This window comes from Corvus kubaryi, unplaced genomic scaffold, assembly GCF_017639235.1.
Source record: "Corvus kubaryi isolate FWS band 111438036 unplaced genomic scaffold, C.kubaryi_AGA036_p1.0 133, whole genome shotgun sequence".
Taxonomy (NCBI): domain Eukaryota; kingdom Metazoa; phylum Chordata; class Aves; order Passeriformes; family Corvidae; genus Corvus; species Corvus kubaryi.
Genome location: NW_024580667.1, coordinates 2,113,226 through 2,133,914, shown reverse-complemented (window position 1 = coordinate 2,133,914; position 20,689 = coordinate 2,113,226). Strand labels below are relative to the sequence as shown.

At 41.7% G+C, this 20,689-nt stretch overlaps 1 protein-coding gene and 1 long non-coding RNA gene across 8 annotated transcripts in view; one reads left to right on the top strand and one right to left on the bottom strand.

The window, feature by feature from the left end:
- Positions 1–453, bottom strand: part of LOC121667416 — a 1,658-nt gene extending 1,205 nt beyond the window's left edge. Inside the window, exon 1 of the long non-coding RNA XR_006017066.1 lies at positions 102–453. This is a non-coding gene — a long non-coding RNA (uncharacterized LOC121667416). The remainder of the gene's footprint in view (positions 1–101) is intronic.
- U2AF1 (U2 small nuclear RNA auxiliary factor 1) lies at positions 23–13,970 on the top strand. Of its 7 annotated transcripts, none has more exons than XM_042033976.1 (9): positions 49–133; positions 929–1,455; positions 2,503–2,590; positions 6,306–6,372; positions 9,637–9,686; positions 10,271–10,369; positions 11,534–11,667; positions 11,972–12,064; positions 13,715–13,970. In XM_042033976.1, exons 5-9 carry the CDS (start codon positions 9,657–9,659, stop codon positions 13,851–13,853), a joined length of 495 nt encoding a protein of 164 aa, XP_041889910.1. In that variant the 5' UTR covers positions 49–133; positions 929–1,455; positions 2,503–2,590; positions 6,306–6,372; positions 9,637–9,656; the 3' UTR covers positions 13,854–13,970. The 7 variants fall into 7 exon arrangements, with proteins under 7 accessions (XP_041889899.1, XP_041889904.1, XP_041889910.1 ...); XM_042034013.1 differs by lacking the exons at positions 49–133; positions 929–1,455; positions 6,306–6,372 and adding exons at positions 2,800–2,856; positions 4,786–4,816; positions 5,405–5,471 and having other exon boundaries at positions 1,467–2,590; XM_042033965.1 differs by lacking the exon at positions 929–1,455 and having other exon boundaries at positions 23–133.
- Positions 13,971–20,689: the final 6,719 nt, after the last annotated feature.

The window sequence follows — 20,689 nt, the reverse complement described above, 5'->3', positions numbered from 1 at the left end:
CCCTCAGAGCAGCGTTTCCGGCGCGGTCGCTGTGACGCGGCGGCAGCGCCGGGGCCGGGGCGGTCCGGCGGGCGGGCGGGCGGTGGGAGATGGCGGAGTACCTGGCCTCCATCTTCGGCACCGAGAAGGACAAGTGAGTGGCCCTATTCCCCCGCTTCCCGCGCCGCTCCCGCGGCGCCGGTACCCCCGGGAGGGAGGGGGGAAGCTGGAGGGGAGGCCGGAGGCCCGTAGCGGGTTGCGCGGGGACGCGGCCTGTTCCGATCGCGGCGGTCAGCCCTGCTTCCCTTCTCCCGGCCCCTCCTTCCCTGCGGGGGGACCCCGGCCCGTTTCGCCCATTTCTTCCACTCCCGCCTCGGGGGCGCCGCCGGGACCACGTCCCGCGCCTTTCCCATCCCGCTGGAACGCGGCGGGAAGAGGGAAGCGAGAGGCGGCCGCGCTCCCCGTTCCCCTCCCCCCCCCCCCCCCCGCCGGGGCGCCCCCCCGGGCCCCCCCCCCCCCCCCCCCCCCCCACCGGGAGCGCGCGCGCCCGGCGGCGCGTGGGACTCGCGCGTTCCCGCGCGCGCCCGGCGGCCCCGCCCACGCGCTTCCCGCTCCCCCGTCCCCCCGCCCGGGCCGGGGCCGGTCTCGGGCACTCCCTCCCCCCACTTCTTCCTCCTCTTCCTCCTCCCCCGGCCGCCATGAGGGTGTGCCCGCGCCTCGTGGCGCGCTGCCGTCCTCCCCCGTCCTCCCTCCGCCCTCCCCCCTTCCCCCCGCGGCTGCGCCTTCCTGTCGGGGCCGCTGGGTGCCGGAGCTTCCCGCCGCCTCCTGCCAGAAAGCGCCTCCTCCTCCTCCTGTTCCCCTTTTGTTCGTGTCCCTGAGCCTCGCAGCAGCCTGAGAGCTCCCGCTCTGCTGCAAGGACAGCGACTGGTTATTTCTCCCCCCTCCCCAGGGTGCGGAGGATTTCCCCGACTGCTGCATCCTGATCCTACAGGCTTCTGCCTGCAGCCTTCCACGCGTCCGGGAACGCCTCTAGTTTCTCTGGTTGTTGGAAGCACACACACAAAACCCTCCTAACGAAAATTTGGTCACCATCGGCCTGACCAAACCGGCGTGTTTTTCCACTCGTAAAAATGAAAAGGGGGCATCGATGTGCTGCTGGACTAAATTACTCTTGTCAGCCCCTGGCCGTGGGGCTTCTGCTCTGCTCTGTAGTGCTGCCATTCCAGGAAAGCAGTGTCGGCAGCCTCTCTTTTGAGCTCTGTTACTGTAGCATCCTTTCACACAAAGGAGATACATAGGAATTTAATGCATTACAGTTTCAAGAGTTTTAATCAGGCATGAAATTCCTGTGCAGCTCTTGTTTTTGGTTAAAAAAAGCAGACGGAACCTTCCAGAAGGTGCTGAAGTTGGAGGCACTATTGGAAATTTTATAGTTAGATATTTCTTTTTGTTTCAGGTTAGAGGTCAGAAAAGACAGTAAGTATTTTATAATGCTAAGTGTTTGTTTTCAAAAGCATAATGAAGAGTGAGCATGTTGCAATTTTACAGTAGAATGCTTTGCTAGAGATCAGATGTGCTTTTTAGTACTTTAATAATTCTTCCGTCCATGAGTTGATGTTGGTTACACAGGATTGTGGAAAGAATTGGTGTTAATTATGGGAATAATAATCTTTCTTCCAGGAGAATTCTAATATTTCACTTACCCATATGTAGTCTATAATAGTTTTCTTGCCCTTCAGAATTTGGCATTTCCCTGTCAAGGTAACAAAACTCCTTGTGGTTTCTTTAATCATTCTGTGTGAATTACACCTTTCTGTGGGAGTTTTAGTAGTATTTCTAAACCAGGATCGTTTTCAAGGTGTCATGAGATGGATCATTCAAGAAAAGCTTGTGGTTTAAAAAAAAAAAAAAAAAGCAGCTTACTCTTAAAATCATTAACTATATTCATGGAAATGGCTTAATTAAGTGAATTTATTTTGCTTATGTGTATTCTTTCTGTAACATGATTTTCTCTTCCCTGAATTATTTCCAGTACTGTGTTGGTAGCAGCGTGAGTTACCCTTAGAGTATAACTTAAACAGGTGGTTTATAAAACATGAGAGAGGTGCGACTGTGTCAGCTTTAAAACAGGTTTTATTGCCTGGACCAGGGGCTGCATCAACTCAGCCACAGAGCTCCCAGTGTAAATTTCAGACCATTTTTCTCATTATTTTCCATCCCATCACCCACTGAAACTGAGGTAAAGACAAGAACGGAGAAGCGGAAGAGTAAAACAGAGATCACTTCTGTGTGGTGGATCATGAAACCACTTTGGGGGAAATTGGTCAGATACTGGCTGTAAATTAGGGGTAAAAGGAATAAATATGGACAGGTTTGTTGGAATGCTTTCCTGTACAGTTTTGGTGTGGGGTTTTTTTCTGTGTTACTTCTCCACATCAAGATAAAGACATTTAGGGCATATGCTTTTTTGCAAATTGTTTTCTGTGCCAGGGTCTAACTATTTTATTTATTTTTTTCTTGCAGAGTCAACTGCTCATTTTATTTCAAAATTGGAGCTTGTCGCCATGGAGACAGATGTTCTCGGTTGCACAACAAACCAACATTTAGCCAGGTTTGTTTCCTCTTTTTTCTCTTTCTTGTGGAAGTATATTCTGGCTTCTTTAAAATGTAGATTCTCAGATACAAGTGAATAATTACCAAGCTCCAGATTAATTAGTTCAGTTTTGGCCCCAGTTTATCTGGGTCTTTGCTTTTTTTGGGGTGTTCCATTTGCTTCTCCCAGCATTTCTAATTATCTCCTGTCACCCTTAATGGCTGCAGGAAGCGATGCTGTTGTAAGCTTGCCTGTAGTAGAGACCAACCAGTGCTAACTTTCAGGTGAGTGTGCCTTCTCAGTGGTGTTCAGGCACTTAAACCATCCCAGAGTTTTTAAATCACAGACAATGGCAGCACATTCCACCTGTCCCAAAGGTGGGAACTTTAATCTTTTATGCATATAATAGAAGAAAACTAATTAATGAATAAAAGTGACTCATCTGTTAACTGCATTTGCTCTCTGACCCAGGCTCTTAAGTTTCAAGAGTGACTTGCATACTTCCTTTGAATATGGAAGAAATGGTTTATTGAAAACAACTTGCCTGGTTGCTGAGGGTGAATTGTCAATTGGCATGACAGATTATTTAATCTTTGGCTCAGTGAATATTGTTAGAGACATGATGTGTGACTGCATGTCTGCCAGAAATAAAAATAAATTTGAAAAGGTGCAGGGAGTGACAGGGTTTTCATTATTATTATTATTATGAGCTGTATAGTATTCACAAATTACAGTCCTGGAGAAATGCATGTTTTCCCTCTTTCTATCAATGCTGATTGTCAAGGCACACAGATGAATTTCTTTGGGAATTTTGTACATGAGCAATAGTGCCTTAGAAAGTTACTACTGCACTTTTAACTACAGCAGTTTGAACTGCAATGGTTTTAACTACAGAGCTAAAGTTCGCATAACAACAGAGTCTTCTGCAAGTTCATTTAATCTACTTTGGAGCAAAGTTGATGAGAGACGTGGGCTCATGTTCGTTTGGGGAGAAATTAGGGAGGGGAGTGCTCTACATGTGACAGGTTCATAAAGTTAACCTCTGAGTGGGCAGGGGGACTTCCAGGGGAGAATGTCAAGGTTACTGATGGACAGGGACTTCTGCTGGTACTTAAGCAACAAAAACACCTCTTTGCTTCTGGGATTTTAACAATTTTTAATGCAGATGTTTTATTTCCAAAGAGCATTGTCCATTTTTAAACTATCCCATGTTGTTGACCTACATGGAGCACAAGTTGAAGTGCAGTTGGTTATTTAGAGACCTGAATTTAGGTCATTGGCCATGAAAAAGTATTTCTAAAGCAGACAGCTTCTACAGTAGTTGTCTTTTAAGTTAAAAAAAAAACCCCAGAAACCTAACAAAAAACCCCACCACCCTTGCATCTTTTTTTTACCAATAAAACTTTGTGTGCAACTACAGCTTTCTGTCAGTGCAGCCTTTAGCTTTGCTTTAGACCCTGGTGAGCAATGCCAGCTGAAGTGGGTCAGCAGGGCACATCCCATTCATCCAGGGATGTCTGGGACTGCACAGCCTTGTGCCTGGCAGCTGTGCTGTAGCATCTCCCAGGTTTCTGGCAGTGTGTGGGGTCTGCACAAATCTTCATTTGTGCGCAGGTTGACAATCAGCTGTGATAGAAAATAGAACAACAGAGATCTTGCTAATGGGAAGTTACCAGCACAATGTTTTAACCTTGTGCAGCTCTTGCTGGTGCAGCTACTTTACGGAAGAGCTGTGTTAGGAAAGGTCACACAATCCAGGGTGATCAAATTACCCCCAGTCAGCAGAAGCACCCTAACGAGATGAGATGCATGTTTCTGGCACTCTCCAGTTGTAGACTAAAGCATAGGTAGTTTAAACCTGGGCCACGGAAGCACAAAGCTTTGGTTGGTATGGCTGGACCCATAATAAAACAAGTGTGTGATTTTCAATGTGATGTTACAGATGTATTTTTTTTAGATGTTAAACGGGTAGCATATGTAGGTGTGACATTGCTGGGCCTGTGACTTCTTTAAGCTCTGAATTCTTACTGTGACTAATAATAATAATAATGTCTAAGCTAAAGTTACTTGGGGATTGCCATTCATACTGACTAACATTGAGCTTGTGTTTTAAGTAATCAAATTTCAATTTTTGAGCTGCTTACAGTGATATGGACGTTTGGAATTTTTTTGTAATATTAGTTTACTAACTTAAACATGGTTTGTTTTTTCAGACAACTTGATTTTAAGAAGAACGGTACAAATGTAAGGTTTCAAGTCTGCCTGGGCTAATTCTTCAAGTAAAAAGCAGAAGGGCTAAAAGGATATTGTCCTTATTTGAAGGATCGGAAACATGTGAACCTATGATGCTATTATATTATTTAAACAGAAATTCCACCAAGAAACTCCTGATGCACAAAATGAGATGTAGCAGTTGCCTAAAGGCCTTATGGTCTGGTGTAGCATTTTGGACACTGTGGCATTACGTATTACATGCTGTGCGCATAACACTGTTTTTCCCCCCCTAGACTTGCAGTAGTGAATCTGGTCTCGAAAGTTTAGATTCTGGTCTCCAGAATACCTCGTGTGACATTTTAGGTTCCTGTGCCTCACACCTCCCATTTTGAGGATAGCTGTTGAGACAAACGCAGCTCTTTCTTGGTGGTTAATTAAAACTGTTTTCATAATATGATGGTCTGGATGCAATTTTGGAAGATACTCTGCAAATACAAAAGGAAGTCTTAAGGATAAAATATGACTTTTAGCTGTTTGCAAACAAGTTGTCTCTTTGCAATTGTCTATTATATGCACAGCAGCCAGTAGAATTCCCCTTTTTATTTTTTTTCCCCGCAGACCATCTTGATTCAAAACATCTATCGTAACCCCCAAAACAGTGCACAGACGGCTGACGGCTCACACTGTAAGTCCCACAGTTGGAGAAATTTTTTTAAAGAATGGTGTTAAAGAGCCCACTCCTAATTATGAGAAAATAATGTTGGCTTCTGAGCTGCTGACATAAAGCTGTTGCAAACAGGACAAGTGACGGAACTCTTCTTGCGCACAGATCAAGAATTTGTGGAACGTGTGCGATTCTGAGTGCAGAAGTGACTGCACAAATTGGACTTGATGCAGATTCCCTTTTGTGTTGCAAAGTGAAACTTGGTTGCTTAGTAACACTGCATTCTTTTGAAAGGGTTAAACTGCAGACATTTCTCAAATTCTTGATTTAACACCAAAAAAAAAAAAAAATAGGTATATATGTGATGTACGGTAAGTTTCCCAAAACTGGGTTTTCTCTCATCTTAACTTTTTTAGGAAAATGGAGATTTCATGTTATGCTCTAATTATTGTATTACTTCCTTTCCTGGAATTTTGTTGATAAGAAGCCATTCAGTAAAACCAAATTCAATATTATCAATATTACATTAATATAATAATAATATTATTATAGTAGTGTGAATGCTGTATTTGGATTCTGTTTCAGAGCGGTCTGAAATCATGCAAAACCCCTCTGTAGCAATATTGGTGAATGGAATAAAATTAAGAATACAATAATGGAGTATCATGAGATCTCTATTACTTTACAGTGTTAGGTTGGTGTAGAAAGGTCACCAGCTAAGTGCAAGTTCTCCTGCTTGGGAGAGAATAACCACCTCTCTTTCAGCACAGACTCGGCTAAAGCGACCCTAAAGGAAACCAGTTTCTTGTTAAAATTATTTTCCATAATATAAAGTTGTTGCGTTTTGTATTTCAGACCATTGCCCTCTTGAACATTTACCGTAACCCTCAAAACTCTTCCCAGTCTGCTGACGGTTTGCGCTGTAAGTTCATACAAGTTCCTTCACTGGTTCCCTGGGCTTGATTGTCAGAGCTCAGTGTCGACTTAAGCTGGTCTGCCATTTTAGTTTAACAGATCAAACTGACCACGTTTCGTTACATGTGTTCAAAACAAACACAAACAAAAAAAAACCAAAAAAGCCCCAAAATTTTTGTCCCACTACCTTCCTCCCTACTCCCAAAACTATGAGGGGAATCTGAATACCAACTATTAAATCAAAAGGGGTTGAAATCGTACTTCCCCTGTGAAGCAGTGCTGGTTGCACTGCTTTCTTCTGTCACCTTTCTCCCTGCCAGTTGCCTGCATCCTAGGAATGGTTTTCTGTATGTTTTGTGCTATCCATTAGGTTACACTGTCGAAAAGAGCAGGACAATGACACATTGACTTCATCCAGATCAAATGTCCTGCTCTGTAAACGTTAAGAGAACTTGAATTTGAAACTTTACAGACTGCATGCATAAATTCGTCCTAGGTTAATGCAGCTTCCGTTTAGGGAGTGCACTTTGGAAGAATACACCATGACTGACCAACGCTTCCCTTCTGGCAGCTGTCCTTTCTGGATGGGTGCATGCTTAAAATTCTTTCCATGCTTTGAAAATTCAAATTCCAATGCCATTTGGCATATTTACCTAAGAAAAAGTAATTTTTTAACGTATTTTTGAGGAGGGGAAGGAATTTGGGTATGGTCATGAAGTAATTTAATGACTTCTCCTGAGATACAAATGGGCATAAGCAGACACACCTCCTGTGAGACTAGCAGCAGTTAATGCCCAGGATTGTTGATCGGCGATTACTGATATATCGTTGTAATTGAATCATCAATATTAGAATAAGATTAAAAAAAAAGAAGTTTTAGAACCAAAAAAGGATCGGTGTTCTTTTCTAACTAATATTTCTTGTTGAAGTGAGTATTGACTGTGTGGTAATAAAGCTTTGTTTGGCTATCTTTTTTTTTTTGACTGTTGGTTTATAGACTAGTTCAGATTAGTTACCAGCATTTGATTAGAAGTGCTTTGTGAAATCAGCCACTAACTTAAAAGTCAACACTGTCTCTCTTGCTTCTAAAAGTAATAATGGCTCGATTATATAATTTGTGTTTTTGTCACACAATCAAGCTGGACATGTAAATGAGCTGTGTAATTTTGTCTGGATGCTTGAACAGTTCCATTGGTTCATAGGCTCTCTCCTTGCAGATGCTTAGTAGTTAATGCTGTTTCAGGAGACCAAAACTTTTCCATTTGGGTGTTTCCACTGTCTCCCTGAACTCTCAATGCGCTGGTAACTAATTTGCACAGAGTTACAGCAGTTTGGTCTGTGGAGCTGTTTAGACTTACAGCTGCAAGAGTCCTGCACAGATCCTCCAGTGTTGTAAATGCTGGTATCCAACTCTAGTTTGTCGTGACAAGCGAGTAGCTGTGTGCCAGAGCCTGACTGTACCTCCTGGGGTAGAGCTGGAGCTCTGCAAGCAGTAGGTTTGCTGAAACTCCTGGCTCCTTGGTTTTTGATATTTGTCCCTACTTAAGTATTGCATGTATTTTAAATGGGTAATTTGGGTAGCTATTTAATGCCTTGTCGTTGTTGCTTAACTGTCTTCCTTTCTATTGCCGTCGTAGAGGATTAACCTTAGTTTGGAACAGCAATAGTTTTCCTGAGTTTTAATTAGTAATTGGGCTTCTCATGGTTCAGATACCAGTAGCCCTGGAATATGGATGTTTGTAAAGCCTGTGCATATGTATGCTTCCCACTTTGGAAGGTCATTGAAGTAGTCATTAACTAACTGTTGCCTGTGATCTCCTAATTTGACAAAAAAAAAGTTTTTAGCTCTTGTCCATCTGGTAAAAAGTAATTATTCCCACTGTGGCTCTCAAAGCCCTTGTCTGATACCTTTAAAAACAAAAAAATCTTAGGTGTTAGTAAGCTGTTATCAGTGGTGTTGGCAGAACTTTGGGAATATAGTTAAGTATTAAACTGCCTAGAATTACTGGTTTAATGTTTGATATTCCTTAATTTGCTATAACCATGGGGGAGAATAAATTTCTTAAAAGCAAACCTGTCTCGAATGCAGACACATTGTTAGCCTAAACTATAAACCAAATGCCCCTTACTCTCTTGTGGAGGTGAGCTGGGTGGAAGAACAGGAACTGCAATTCGAAGAGTGTGGCTGGTTAATATTAGAGCCTTTGAAGAAAAACATAAAGTTTGTCCAACTGGTAATACTAGCCAAAATTTTTTTCATAGCAGCCTAAAAGTGAATAAACTCAGCTTTTTTGGCTCAGTTTCTTGTCTTTCACATTCTGTGAACTAAACCAGTCTGGTTTGTAATTTTAAACACTAGCATATTTTTCTAGTATAAAATGCAGGGTTTGTTGTAAAACTGCTCCGCTTGATCCTAATAAACCACTTAACTGCTGAAGAGCTAATCTAATGGCTTTAATGCATACAGCTTGTTTCAAGTTCTGTAGACTGGAAGAAATAAATGAAACTCATTTTTATACTTTCAATGCTTTGAAAAATAAGCCACACTTATGTTGAGTTTTGTAGCAGCAGGCAAGCAGCACTTGTTTTTGAAGTCCAGCTTGTAGCATGAAAATAATCTTGAGTATAAGGCTGGCTTGTTTTGCACTAAAAGGTGTTCTGCAGGACTACAGAAAAATGAAGTGACACTCAAACTAGAAAATGGCTCTCTGTTGTAAAGCATTGAGGGGCACTGAGAAAAGTGTGTCATTTCAATGACTATTTTGAGCAAATTTAAAAAATATCCTGGACTATTTTACATTGTGAGCTCTCAAATTCTAGTGGATATGCTGGAGAGGTGGACATAAAAGTCTGCTTTTAGGAAGAGGAATACTAAATTGTTACAATATTTTAAGGTATGGAAATGTAACAAAGCACTTGCCTTCTGTTTAGGTAAAATCGTTTGTAGTTAGAGAGTGGAGCTATACTATATTAAATTTTAAGTGATGTTTCAAAGTAATTCTTTTCCCCTTTAAATTTGTGGCATACAAGTTTGGCTCTGATTAAAACTTGCTTTGATTTGATCATATCAATTTAATGTTTTGACAGATACTTTGGGGACTCAAAGAGCTCTTCACACATCCTTATTTTGCAATATTCCTGTTAGTTAGCTCTATGCTATATGGTGTCTCTTATGCTCCAGACGGCCTCTCTAGATTGTGTTGTAGAATGATCAAAATCTCCTCTTCCTTACTGACAGGCTCTAATCGATCTGACTCTTTGACTTTTGCAGGTGCTGTGAGTGATGTTGAGATGCAGGAACATTACGATGAGTTCTTTGAGGTATGTAAAGATGCATTGCAGTGTTACTGTATCTGTCACCACCAAGCAGTTAAATGGATGTAGTGGAGATAGCACAATTAGATGGATTCAGGAAAAAGCACTTCCTCAGGTGGTTGTATAAAGTGTACAGCCTTGTGTGAAATATTTCCAGGTGTAGCCATTGGTTAGTTTGGCCTTAATTTGACTGCTTGAAATAGACTTTGTTTAAAATCAGCATCTTAAGTGTTGTAGCATTTTGATTGTATAATCTCCTTTTTTATACATTTAAAGTACACTCAATTATTTGTATAGAAACAAAGTACCTGAAACTACAGCATCAGGGTTTCTGTGTTGTGCTTTCGGTGCATCCTGTGTATTATGTAATGCTGTGCATGTTTTCCATAGGTTTTTATTGTATCTTGTAGTGCTGTGCTTACAGATAGCCAAGCAAATACTTATCTTAAACCCAAAAATGTAAAAGAAAAAATAAAGTGATCCTGCTTTTTTCCAAGGGAGGTCTTCTTTTTATACTTAGAGTTAAATGCAATATTTCTGTACTTACAAGTAATGTGCTGCAAAGTTCTGCTGGGTTGCTTTGTGCTTAGGAGGTCTTCACAGAAATGGAGGAGAAATACGGCGAAGTTGAGGAGATGAACGTTTGTGATAACCTTGGAGATCATCTAGTTGGAAATGTATACGTAAAGGTAGGATGAAGAGATGTTCATGTAATCAGGAGGGGTGGTATTTATTGATTTAGTATTTTGAAAGCTACTCTATGCTTGTAGACTTTGCAAGGGAAGATCTTCAGTATATAAGCTCCCCTCCAACTTCACAATTTAAAGTAGAGTAAAAATGTGAAAGGAATCCAAAAGAAATTTTAATAAATTTTGAGAAACTTTCTTGATAGTTAAAATCCATGTAATTTTCAGAAAGATGAACACTTTTTTTTTCTTTTACATAGTTATAAACAGTCACCGCTACTGGACTGTTTAGTTTGGCAGGATTAATTTGGGATTTGTCTTAGCATCATGCTGCCCTTTAAGCACATCAGTATGAGAGAGGTTTATATGCCACAGGTGCATTAATTTTCTAACTTCCCAGTTAAACACTATCTGAAACCAAGTTAGATACGGCAGTAGCTGGGTGGTTCAAGGTGCAAACTGGAGTAAGTAGGTTTAACTTCTAAAAGTCATTGGTATCTCTTGAATAATGAGTACGAAGTTGTCACCCACAGAAATTTTACTGTGTGTTCATGGTGTTGGGGAGGTGTGAGAAAGTTTCTTTGAATATTTTGGCTGTACCTTCCCTCAGCTGGAAAGTATTTTCACACCTGAAATTCTTGACTGTGTAGGTCATAATCAAAACAAAAAGTCGTCTTAAAACAACTAGCTGTGAAAAGGCATTTCAAATTTAAGTTTTACATTCATCATAAAACAGGATCTGATTTTTGTAAATACTAATTTAAATGAATAAGAGCTCCAGTTTTAATATAAATTTCTCTTAAATAGTTGAAAAAATGCATTACATCAGGACTGTTGGTGCTCCAGAAAGTAATCATAAGCATTCTCTTGGTTTAAAGCTGTACTAAGAAAACTCAGTCTCTTCTATTGACTGACTTCTGCACTTGAAAGACCAAATAGAGCATAATGAAAAGAAAAATCAATGTTTTGATTAGCCCTTGAGTCCCAGTTACTCAAAAGCTGGCATATTTACCTTTGATTTGATGGACTGTCCAAGAAACCTGAAGTAGCTTCTGGTTTCATTACTAGCTGTGAGCCTCAGGTATTGCACAACTGATTTGATAGGAATCTTTTACCTACTCCTGTTGCTTCTCTGTATTGTAAGGAGAATGTTGCTTTTGCTTTTAGTTTCGCCGTGAAGAAGATGCAGAAAAGGCTGTGATTGACCTGAACAATCGCTGGTTTAATGGGCAGCCCATCCATGCCGAGCTCTCACCTGTGACTGACTTCAGAGAGGCCTGCTGCCGTCAATATGAAATGGGGTAAAGCAATGGCTTCCTCTTGCCTTGGCAGCCTCTGAGGTGTTTGCACAGTAGGGAGGGTGCTTGGGTGTGGGTTTTACATAGTAGAGTGTAGGAAGAAAACTACTTCAGGTAACAGTAATGTGGAGGATCTGCAGTGAACCTCTTGACTTCTGCCATCTTTTGGGGATTTTGTTGTAGAAGTGAGGCACTGTCAGTAAATGATGCTTGTAATTTACTGGGTTTAATATTAGAGGTGATAAAGATCTAAGCAGATAATGTAGAGCTGGGAATTCTTAACTGTGCCTCTTGAATTCTGTTTCAGAGAGTGTACACGAGGAGGTTTCTGCAACTTTATGCATTTGAAGCCCATTTCTCGAGAGTTAAGGCGCGAGTTGTATGGGCGGCGTCGTAAAAAGTAAGTTTGTTTTTAAGCATTACTAAAAGAAGTAATTTAAGGATCAGTTGCTGAAAGATCTGAAGGCAAATCTTTAAACTCCTGCCAAGTCCTCTTGTTTTTTCTGATGCACTTCTGGCACGTGCCAAAGGGCATCAAGTCAAGCTGGCAAGTAGCCAGTTTAGAACAAATGAGTAGAGCTCTAAAAATACAGTGGTTTTTGCTCTGCAGTAGTGTAGATTCTGAAGGTTGGTGTGGAAGGCAGAGTTCAAGGAGGAAAAAACTCACTGAGTTACTGAGTACATAGGCCCTATCTGTTGTTCAGATCTCCAAACTGCAAACTGTACAGATGGACATTATTTGGGAGAAGTTGCTTTATGCCTCCTCTGTTTTATTCTCTTCTAAATGTGTTTGCTCATGGCCTTTGTTAGATGCAGGCTAGCTGGCCAGTAGGCATTTTGGCAGCATCAGATAGGCTGCTTTCAGCATTATGTGCAGTCAAGCAGATCTATAGATTATACTCAGGACCCAACCTTATTTGCCTTTAACTGTTAATGGTGAAATGTTGTAGCCTGTATTCATTTCTCACTATTGATACCAGGCAGTCACTCTGTTGAGCACACTTCTGCCTTCACAGTGTGACCTTTCTTGATAGGAATTCCCAGTAGGAGAAAGGAGAAGTAATTTTGCTTAATGGTAAAAAAAGTAGATAAATACACTTTGTTATATATTAAACTATTCATTTAGTGAGGTACCTTGCAGAAAGGCTTTTACCACTGCTGTTACTGTGATGGTTCACTTGGAGCTGGATTCAATCTGCTTGCATTTAGGACCTTGCTATTTGGGATAGGCATATAAAAATTTTGATCTTGCTTTTCTATAAAGCACAATTTTTTTAGGTTTCTGTCAATCACAGAAGGAGCCTGGGATTGTGAATGTGTTTTTCTATAAATATCTCTGGCAGTATTTCAGAATCTGTGAGGATTAATTTAACTTCAAAAAACTTCAGATGTTTGAATGCTGTATGAAAAGGACCAAGTGTGCTTTTTATATTAACCTTTTGGTCACTGTTAGAAGTGTGGAACTCTCAGATTCAGTAATGCTGATTGGTAGTAGCTGTGATAGTACTGTGTTCTGGGTGGTTTTAGCTCCCTTCCTGCATTTATCAACCTAAGAGGCTGGGAAGATGATGTGCCAGTGCTCATGTCCTGGGGGGTAGAAATGATGTAGGGGGAACAACAACAGAGAACTGGGTTGTAATTGCTAATTAATGCAATTGATTTAATGTGAGTGGACTTAGAAGCAGCTGTAGACTTTTGGTGTGTGTTGCTAAGAGATCTGTCTGCCAAAGCAGGTGTCCCCTTCTCCTGCTTTAAATAACAGCAGTGTAACCGTGCCTTTCCTTGGGGTTTGCACATCCATTGTAACAGGTGACTGCAGGGAACAGCCCATCTTGTGCCTATTGGTGCTGACTCCCCAGTATGAAGTTCGTGCACTTTGTAAATGCATTGGGTTTTGCAGCCCAAGTGCCAATTAACCAATCCTTCTAATGACACGCTGCCTTTCTTCTCCCTCATCACTCCCGTTGTTAATTACACGTTCCACTGTGTGGTACTGCGAGTAAATTGCTGCCTGGAACGAAACAATAAAATGTCCAAACTTTCTTTGAAGGCATAGATCCAGGTCGAGGTCCCGTGAACGCCGGTCTAGATCCAGAGATCGCGGTCGTGGAGGTGGAGGAGGAGGAGGAGGCGGCCGTGAGCGTGACAGGAGGCGGTCAAGAGATCGTGAACGATCCGGTCGATTCTGAGCCATGCCATTTTTACTGTATGTCTGCTAGAAAGTGTTGTAGTTTGACCAAACAAGTTCATAATGACATTTTTTTTAAAGATGGGCTTCTGAATAAAAAATTTGTAGTGATACAGTATTCTTTGTGTAACTTGTTTCTTGTGGGGGGAGTCTTTTTAACTGTCATTCCTCTATCTTGACAAATACCTGGATTAAGTCTGCCTGAGGGAAAGGTGGTAAATGTATTGGAGGAGCGCCAGTTTTGGTTTAAGGTTTTTTTTATTTGGGTATAATTTGAACTGTTGATGAAAATGTGTGTGTATATAATATAAAATATTATATACATAGTAAAAATAATATACTGCTTAAGAAACAGTTACATAAGTTTCCCTTTTCTGCTATGCTGTCTGCTTATTTAGGTTAGTTTAGGCACATTTAAGAGGAAGGCTGTGCGAAATGCATTTATTTACCGAGTAGAAACGCTTAGTTACAAAAATGTATGTTTGTTTGTTACCAGAAGTCTGTGCTCTGTCTATCAATGTGACTGTGGCATTTACAATAAATCCAATTTCTTGGTGTAAAATCTAAAGCCTATTTTCTAAGCACTCTGGAGTAGTTGAGTTGCTACTCCTGGCTGCCTATTTTCTAAGCACTCTGGTGTAGTTGAGTGGCTGCTCCTGGCTGTGCCAGAGTTCATAGTTCAGGTTTTTATAATTCTTGACTAAATTCCTTTCTTGAGCTGGAAAGAAAGTTGCCTAGTGCAGTGTGGGAAAAAAATATTTTTATTGCAATGATTCATAATAGGCAGGTGAGGGTTTTGTGAAAAAAAATCACCAAAATTATGCTTCTTGCAACATGGTAGAGAAGTGCTGTGGAAGGAAATGCAAGGTCCTAAATACAAGGATCAAATTTCTTAAGAGATTTTTTTTTTCTCTATGCTCTCACCTGTCATTTAATGAAAAGCATTTTGTTAGCATTCAAGGTCATAGAAATCTAATTGGATGCTAGTGGAAAATAAATCTTTTTTCTACCTTTCTGATAGTCTGGAGTATGATGAAAGCTAATGGACAGATGGCAGTTCCTTCACATACTTTTATTTTTCTGAGCTCGAATTGCACAATCGCTGAACATCACAGGTTGTGTCCCAAAGTGGTAAAACTCCATGGAAATGTTGGAATCTTGAGACATGCTTTGTGCAGTGGTTGACTTGCAGTTTCACCTCATTCATGTCTGCTTTTTTTCAAAGTATAACATAGCAAGGGGTTTTGGTCACTGATCATATTTCTGCAAGATATAACTTAATGTACACGAAGTTACGCAATAAAACACAGCTTTCCAGTGGGGGGAGAGAATTTACTAGAGCTTCCTTAGTTCTGAGCCACATAGCCTGCTAAATGATAAATCTGCTTCTTGGTGATTATTAAAAAAAGGAAATAGGATATGGATGCATCACATAGATGATTAACAAACCAGCTTCTCTCTGCCTCTAAAATAAATACAAAACCATTTTGCTCACTGGAACTTGGAATTGGAAAATGATATTGAAAAGTGAGCTTTCTAAATTAATCTGCTTTGCTTCTTACAACTAAATTCTTGCACCAGTTCAGTTTGAATTTATTTTGTTCCCACTGGGTGGTTTGGCCAACCAGACTTTGGAACTTGGTGTGCCAGGACCCTTTTTGAAGAAATATCACTCAAGCAGTGAAGCCCATCTCCACACAATGTTTTGTTCTAAGTACATAAATCAAATGATGCTTTACTGGAAGAAATTGAGCAGTACCTGGCATTAAATAACTGAGCTGAAAGGTATTTCTGTTGGGCATTAGGAATTTCACATTGATAATTTAGTTCTTGCAGTTTACAGGATATTCATCCAGTTCCATTTTTCTCTTCAGTGAAATTCAGGATTATTGGTGAGCTAATTTAAATCTCAAGCTACAAAAGGTGAGGATAGTCTTTGCTTTTGTTTTTTAAACAGTATCTAATACAACATGGACACTATTTAAAAGGTTTAAGATTTGCTCTGTAAAGCTAGTTTAGAAGTTAGTTCTATAAAGTTAGTTTAACACAAGTACAAATGTGTCCCTGGAATGGCTTTAATCTGTTTGTCTAAACCCTGTTTCACTGCAGGTATATTTTTGCATGAACAGATAGTGGAAGGTTGATTTTTCCCTCTCCCCCAGTACAATTTTACTTAAGAAAGCATTCTTGAATTCCACCAAATGTATAATTTTATGATCTGATTGCACAGCTGCCCAAAAATTACCCATTTAACTGGAATATGTCAGAATGGGCACTGAAAGCAGCGGAATTTAATGGATACTCTAGTGGGTGCCTAGTGACAGCATTCAGCATGAACTTAGGTTTGCCTTTTGAGACTGTGCTACCAGTGAAATTCATCAAATTTGAAATTTAAACTGCACCAATTTGGTTAAACATTTACACCTGATAGACCCAAGTGTTGGTTCACCAATACAAACCAAGTGGAAATCCTACCTCCCCCTTTTCTTGTTGCTCACAATGTCTTTTAAGATTTGTTTTTTCCCCCTCCTCCCCAAGGTTCCTGCTTCTCAAGTACTTCATTGTTGACTCTTCTGTTGAACAGTGGATCTTAATTTATGGAATTCCTTTACCTCAAATAAGTGACAGCATACAGGATTTTCTGAAGTCTGAGTCAATTAGGTTGAAACTGTTAATCCCAAGTGGCTTCCTCTTCTTTGTATTTGGCTCTTATTCTGTGAAAATGCTGCTTGTCCATGAATATGATGTATGTTGAGACTGTAAAACCAAATGGAGAAAACTTGTTCAAAATAAAGCCTTTTTTTATAAGAATCTGACAAAAATTATCCCTTTACTTCAGATTGGATGCTGCTCTCTAAATATCTAATGAGGACATAGACTAAAGTTTCAAATTCTTAGATCTTAAGCTATTATTTGAGCAATTCTTTGCCTTCTGTTTTCCAGAGCTGGTGAAGCATATCTTCAGCTAAAACATCGCTAGCCTCTCCATATTTCCTTGATAAAGTTGAATTTTAAGAGTGCAACTTGGGGTTAGGAGTTGGGGGGGTTGGTTTGGGTTCTTTTAATTGATAGGGTTTTTCGGTAGGGTTAGAAAGAGCCTGCAAATTTCTGTTGTGGTCTGCAGAGAGCAAGAAAGCTCATTTGTGACAGAAGGAATGTGCTTAATTGAAGAAATAGGTAATCAAAAGGTGTCATGACTTTTTAAAGATGATTCCTCCTGGTGTTGCACTGTTCAAGCTGCAAAATTTTGGGTGTTAACAATTGTGCAACAGCACCTTAAACTGCATCTACTGTCTTTGATACATCAGAAGTGAAACTGCTTTCATAGCAGCTGGGGAGGGTGTGGGTAAATCATTTCATTCTCCAGACACTGCTGTGCTGAAGAGTCCCTAAAAACAGTCCTGGTCGGGAAGCGTTCCAGCTGAAAAGCAGGACTGAGCTGTAGTTTCTTTTCAGCTGGTAAGGAAGTAATGGCTGAGTGGCAAGGCTGTCACAGGAGAGAATATTTGTACCTGCATTTGCCACTTCCTGCAAGGCTGAAGCTGAGCTGTGTTAGTGCACAGTTGTGCCCTGGAGCAACTGGATTTCAGTTTTAAAGAACCAATGTTACATCCAGATGTCTGTAGAATAAACTAATGTATCTTCACGTTGAATTGATACATGGTGCTTTCTAAAGCCATCCACTAGTATTTCTGAATTCCTCCAATTAGCTGATGTTGTTTTTTATTAATCATAGAATTATCTGGGTTGGAAGGGACCTTAAAGATCATCTTGTTCCAACCCTGTGCCATGGGCAGGGACACTAGACCAGGTTGCTCAGAGCCCCTTCCAGCCTGGTCTTGAACACTTCCAGGGGTGGGGAGTCCACAACTTTTCTGGGCAACCTGTGTTGCACTGTCAGTGGTGAGAGTGTCTCCAGACTGGTTTTATTTTTCTGTGGTTGTCTTTTTGTTAAATGCACTTGTATGAAAAATTTTGTATGAAAAATTTAGTATATCTCCTCAGCTATGTAGACAGTCCTTCCTTGTCAGCAATGTGCTCATCACTCAAACACCTCTGATCCCCTGTTAACTCTTCATGTTTTATTTTTTACAAAATTATAGCTTCCAGCAAGAAGAGCCCCAAGCGAGAGGACAGCACAGTCCCACTGTGCAGCCCCGTGGTTCTTCAGCGGTAGAACTGCTTTAGAAGGTCCCTGTTTCCCTGCTGGTGGTTTCTGCCAGTAGTGGCATTAATTCAGTTGATCTCAAGTTTCAACTGTAAATTGGATGTGTGGGATCGGGTGGAACGGTGGCAGGCAAGAGCCCAAGTCAGCTGCCAGCAGCCTGGCTCCTGCAGCCAGCGGCTCCTTTGAGGTATCAAAGGGGGGAGGGGGGAGGTTGTGCTTATCTCCGACTGTTCAGATACAAGTGCTGACTTCTCGGTGCCCTGATAACCATTGGGTCCGGTACTTTTGCATCATTTGTGTTGTTTGGGTGTTTGCTTTCCAACTAGACTGTTTTTACAGGACAACTGATGAAGTGGTGGGATGTGAGTAAGGGGTGAGCAGCAGCTTCCCCGAGCCCTGCAGCGGCTTGTCTGTGTGACTGCCCCTTTGATCCCAGTGTCTTACCGGCATTCAGAGAGCTGTTCCCTCTAGGAAGACACAATTACTGTGATCTAGGTGTTCCTTTGGGACAAACCCGTGTGTTAATGACAAAGGTAGGCAGGGCACTGTTTACCCAAGCACTGTAGGCCGATTCCAGCTCTGCACTTCCATGACTGCACGTGTAGTTAGGTTGGAGGAAAGGAAATGTTTCTGCTCTGGTTGAGCATTGAGACAAAGTAGGAGGAAAGGCAGCAGGGACCAATGGAGTTTCCCCACCTCCTTGTTTTTCATGGAAAAGCCTTTAGTCTGCCAGGCTCAGGCCTGCTGTGCTTTTGCCAGTGCCTGGCTTCATTTCAAGTCTTGCTACCTATTCAGCTGAATATTGGATGTGTTTCAGATCCTTCTCACTTTCCTCCTGGAGCTGTCTGGGATTCTGGCCAGGCAGAAGAAGGGAGGGAGCTGCTCCCACTGCAGGCTATGCACCAGCCTGCTCCTGGGCCTGGGAGCTGTGGGAAGAGCCAAGGGGGGCAACTGCTCCTCCCTCCCCTACCCACCCGTTTTCCTTGAGAGCTAATGCTGCTCCTGTCCCAGAGAGAAATGAGAGAGAACCTCACGCATTAAAACAGTCCTGCATCTTCCATCATCCTTTTTCCTTCCTCTTGAGTGAGCATGTGAAAGGTTCCCTCTTGTGTTGTAGGAAAAAAGTCCTGGAGAGAGGACTTGACAATAGGACTCTGAGGCAAGACAAGAAGAACTGATTTCTGGACAAAGCACTGGTGGAGAGTGAGCTGGCAGCCTGACTGCCTTGGGGATTGCATGCAACATTAATTATTGCAGTGCTGGACTGGAGATGGGCAAGGGAAATTCCAAGTTTGACAGACCAAAATCTGACCAAGTAACAGTCTCGTTAATGTCTGGGCCATTTTTTTCATTTTGCAGGGGTTTGACTCATTGTATTTTACCCTTTCACGTGACCACAACAGAGACATTTAACTGCCCTCCTTGCTCAGTCTCCAAGGAGGCCAGCCTTGGTCTTTTGGACAACTCTGGGATTCTCAAGCACACTTGTGGTGGCAGCTGTTACACCTTACAGAAAAAATATCTTCAGCAAAGGGAATAGACCTGCAGTGCAGAGCAAGCAGCAAATTATGTCTTCCTTGTAGTACTTGTAGCTGATTTGAGCAAGGCTTCTGACAGAGTCTGTTTTCTCTTCTCTGACAACTTCACTTCTTTCAGTCTTTACTCCTGGCCCGTATTTCTCACTACACCTTTTTGTTCCCCAGGCCGTGTTGCACATGGGCCACGTCATTCCAGGCAGGACACACAAGGCACCTCCACACAGCACACGGGTGCTGACAGTGCCATGTGTCCTGCAGGCTGGATCCCTGTTTGTGTAACCCTGTACGATGTTTGCTTTTTACACAACAGCAGGACCTTGTTGACTCACATTGGGCCTGCCTGGCACTGCAGTCATACCTTCCACTCTGCACAATTACTGTCCAGATAATGGCCACTCAAGCAGTTTATTCCTCCTGCCTGGCTGCAAAATTTTGTATTTGCCCTTATTGGCCATTTTACTTCCTATTTTACTTTCTCTGCTGATTTCTCCAGTCTGCCAAAGATCATTTTGAAATATGATTCTGTACAAATTGTGGTTTATCCCATGCAGTTAAAATACGGAGTGATTCTTTTCGGGCTGTGTTTTCCTCTCTTTGCATAAAAACATTTCCATGACCTTGTGCAATAGGCTTGTGCTCTCCCTTCCCAAAAGGGCTTTGGCTACCCCCAAAGCTCCACTGGTTCTTTTGGTGGCTTCAGTTGCTGCTCACAAAAAGCCTCCTCCACTTGATCTCCTCCCTCAGTGATCCTACCACAACAGCTCTTACCTTTTCCTCCCCCTCCCTTTGGTCACTGACTCTGCTTCTCCAAGGGGTTCCCCTTCTCGACCTTTCAGTCTTCAGCATGGCTACTCGTCACTGATACAAGAGACATCATTCTCTGCTTGCCATTCCTAAACAAGCTGTTTATTTCCATGTTAATATTCCAGCTGGTGTCGCATCACTGCTAGGCTGATCAGATCATAATTTTGCTTTTATACCAACCCTCACTGCAGCCCCTCTTGTCCCTTGCCAGAGAAATAAACCCAACCACTGCCAGATCTCAGGAAATGGATTAAGTGGCTCTACTTATGAAATTGGTGCTGATTTATGGGAATTACTCTCAAGGCTGGGATGAGGAGTAATCTATGT

Bases quoted from the DNA above. Each gene is read 5' to 3' on its own strand.
- U2AF1 (XM_042034013.1), top strand. From the start codon at position 2,439: ATGCTTTTTTGCAAATTGTTTTCTGTGCCAGGGTCTAACTATTTTATT. The intron at 5,472-9,636 runs GTAAGTCCCACA...TGACTTTTGCAG, and splicing joins GACGGCTGACGGCTCACACT to GTGCTGTGAGTGATGTTGAG. The intron at 12,065-13,714 runs GTAAGTTTGTTT...CTTTCTTTGAAG, and splicing joins TATGGGCGGCGTCGTAAAAA to GCATAGATCCAGGTCGAGGT.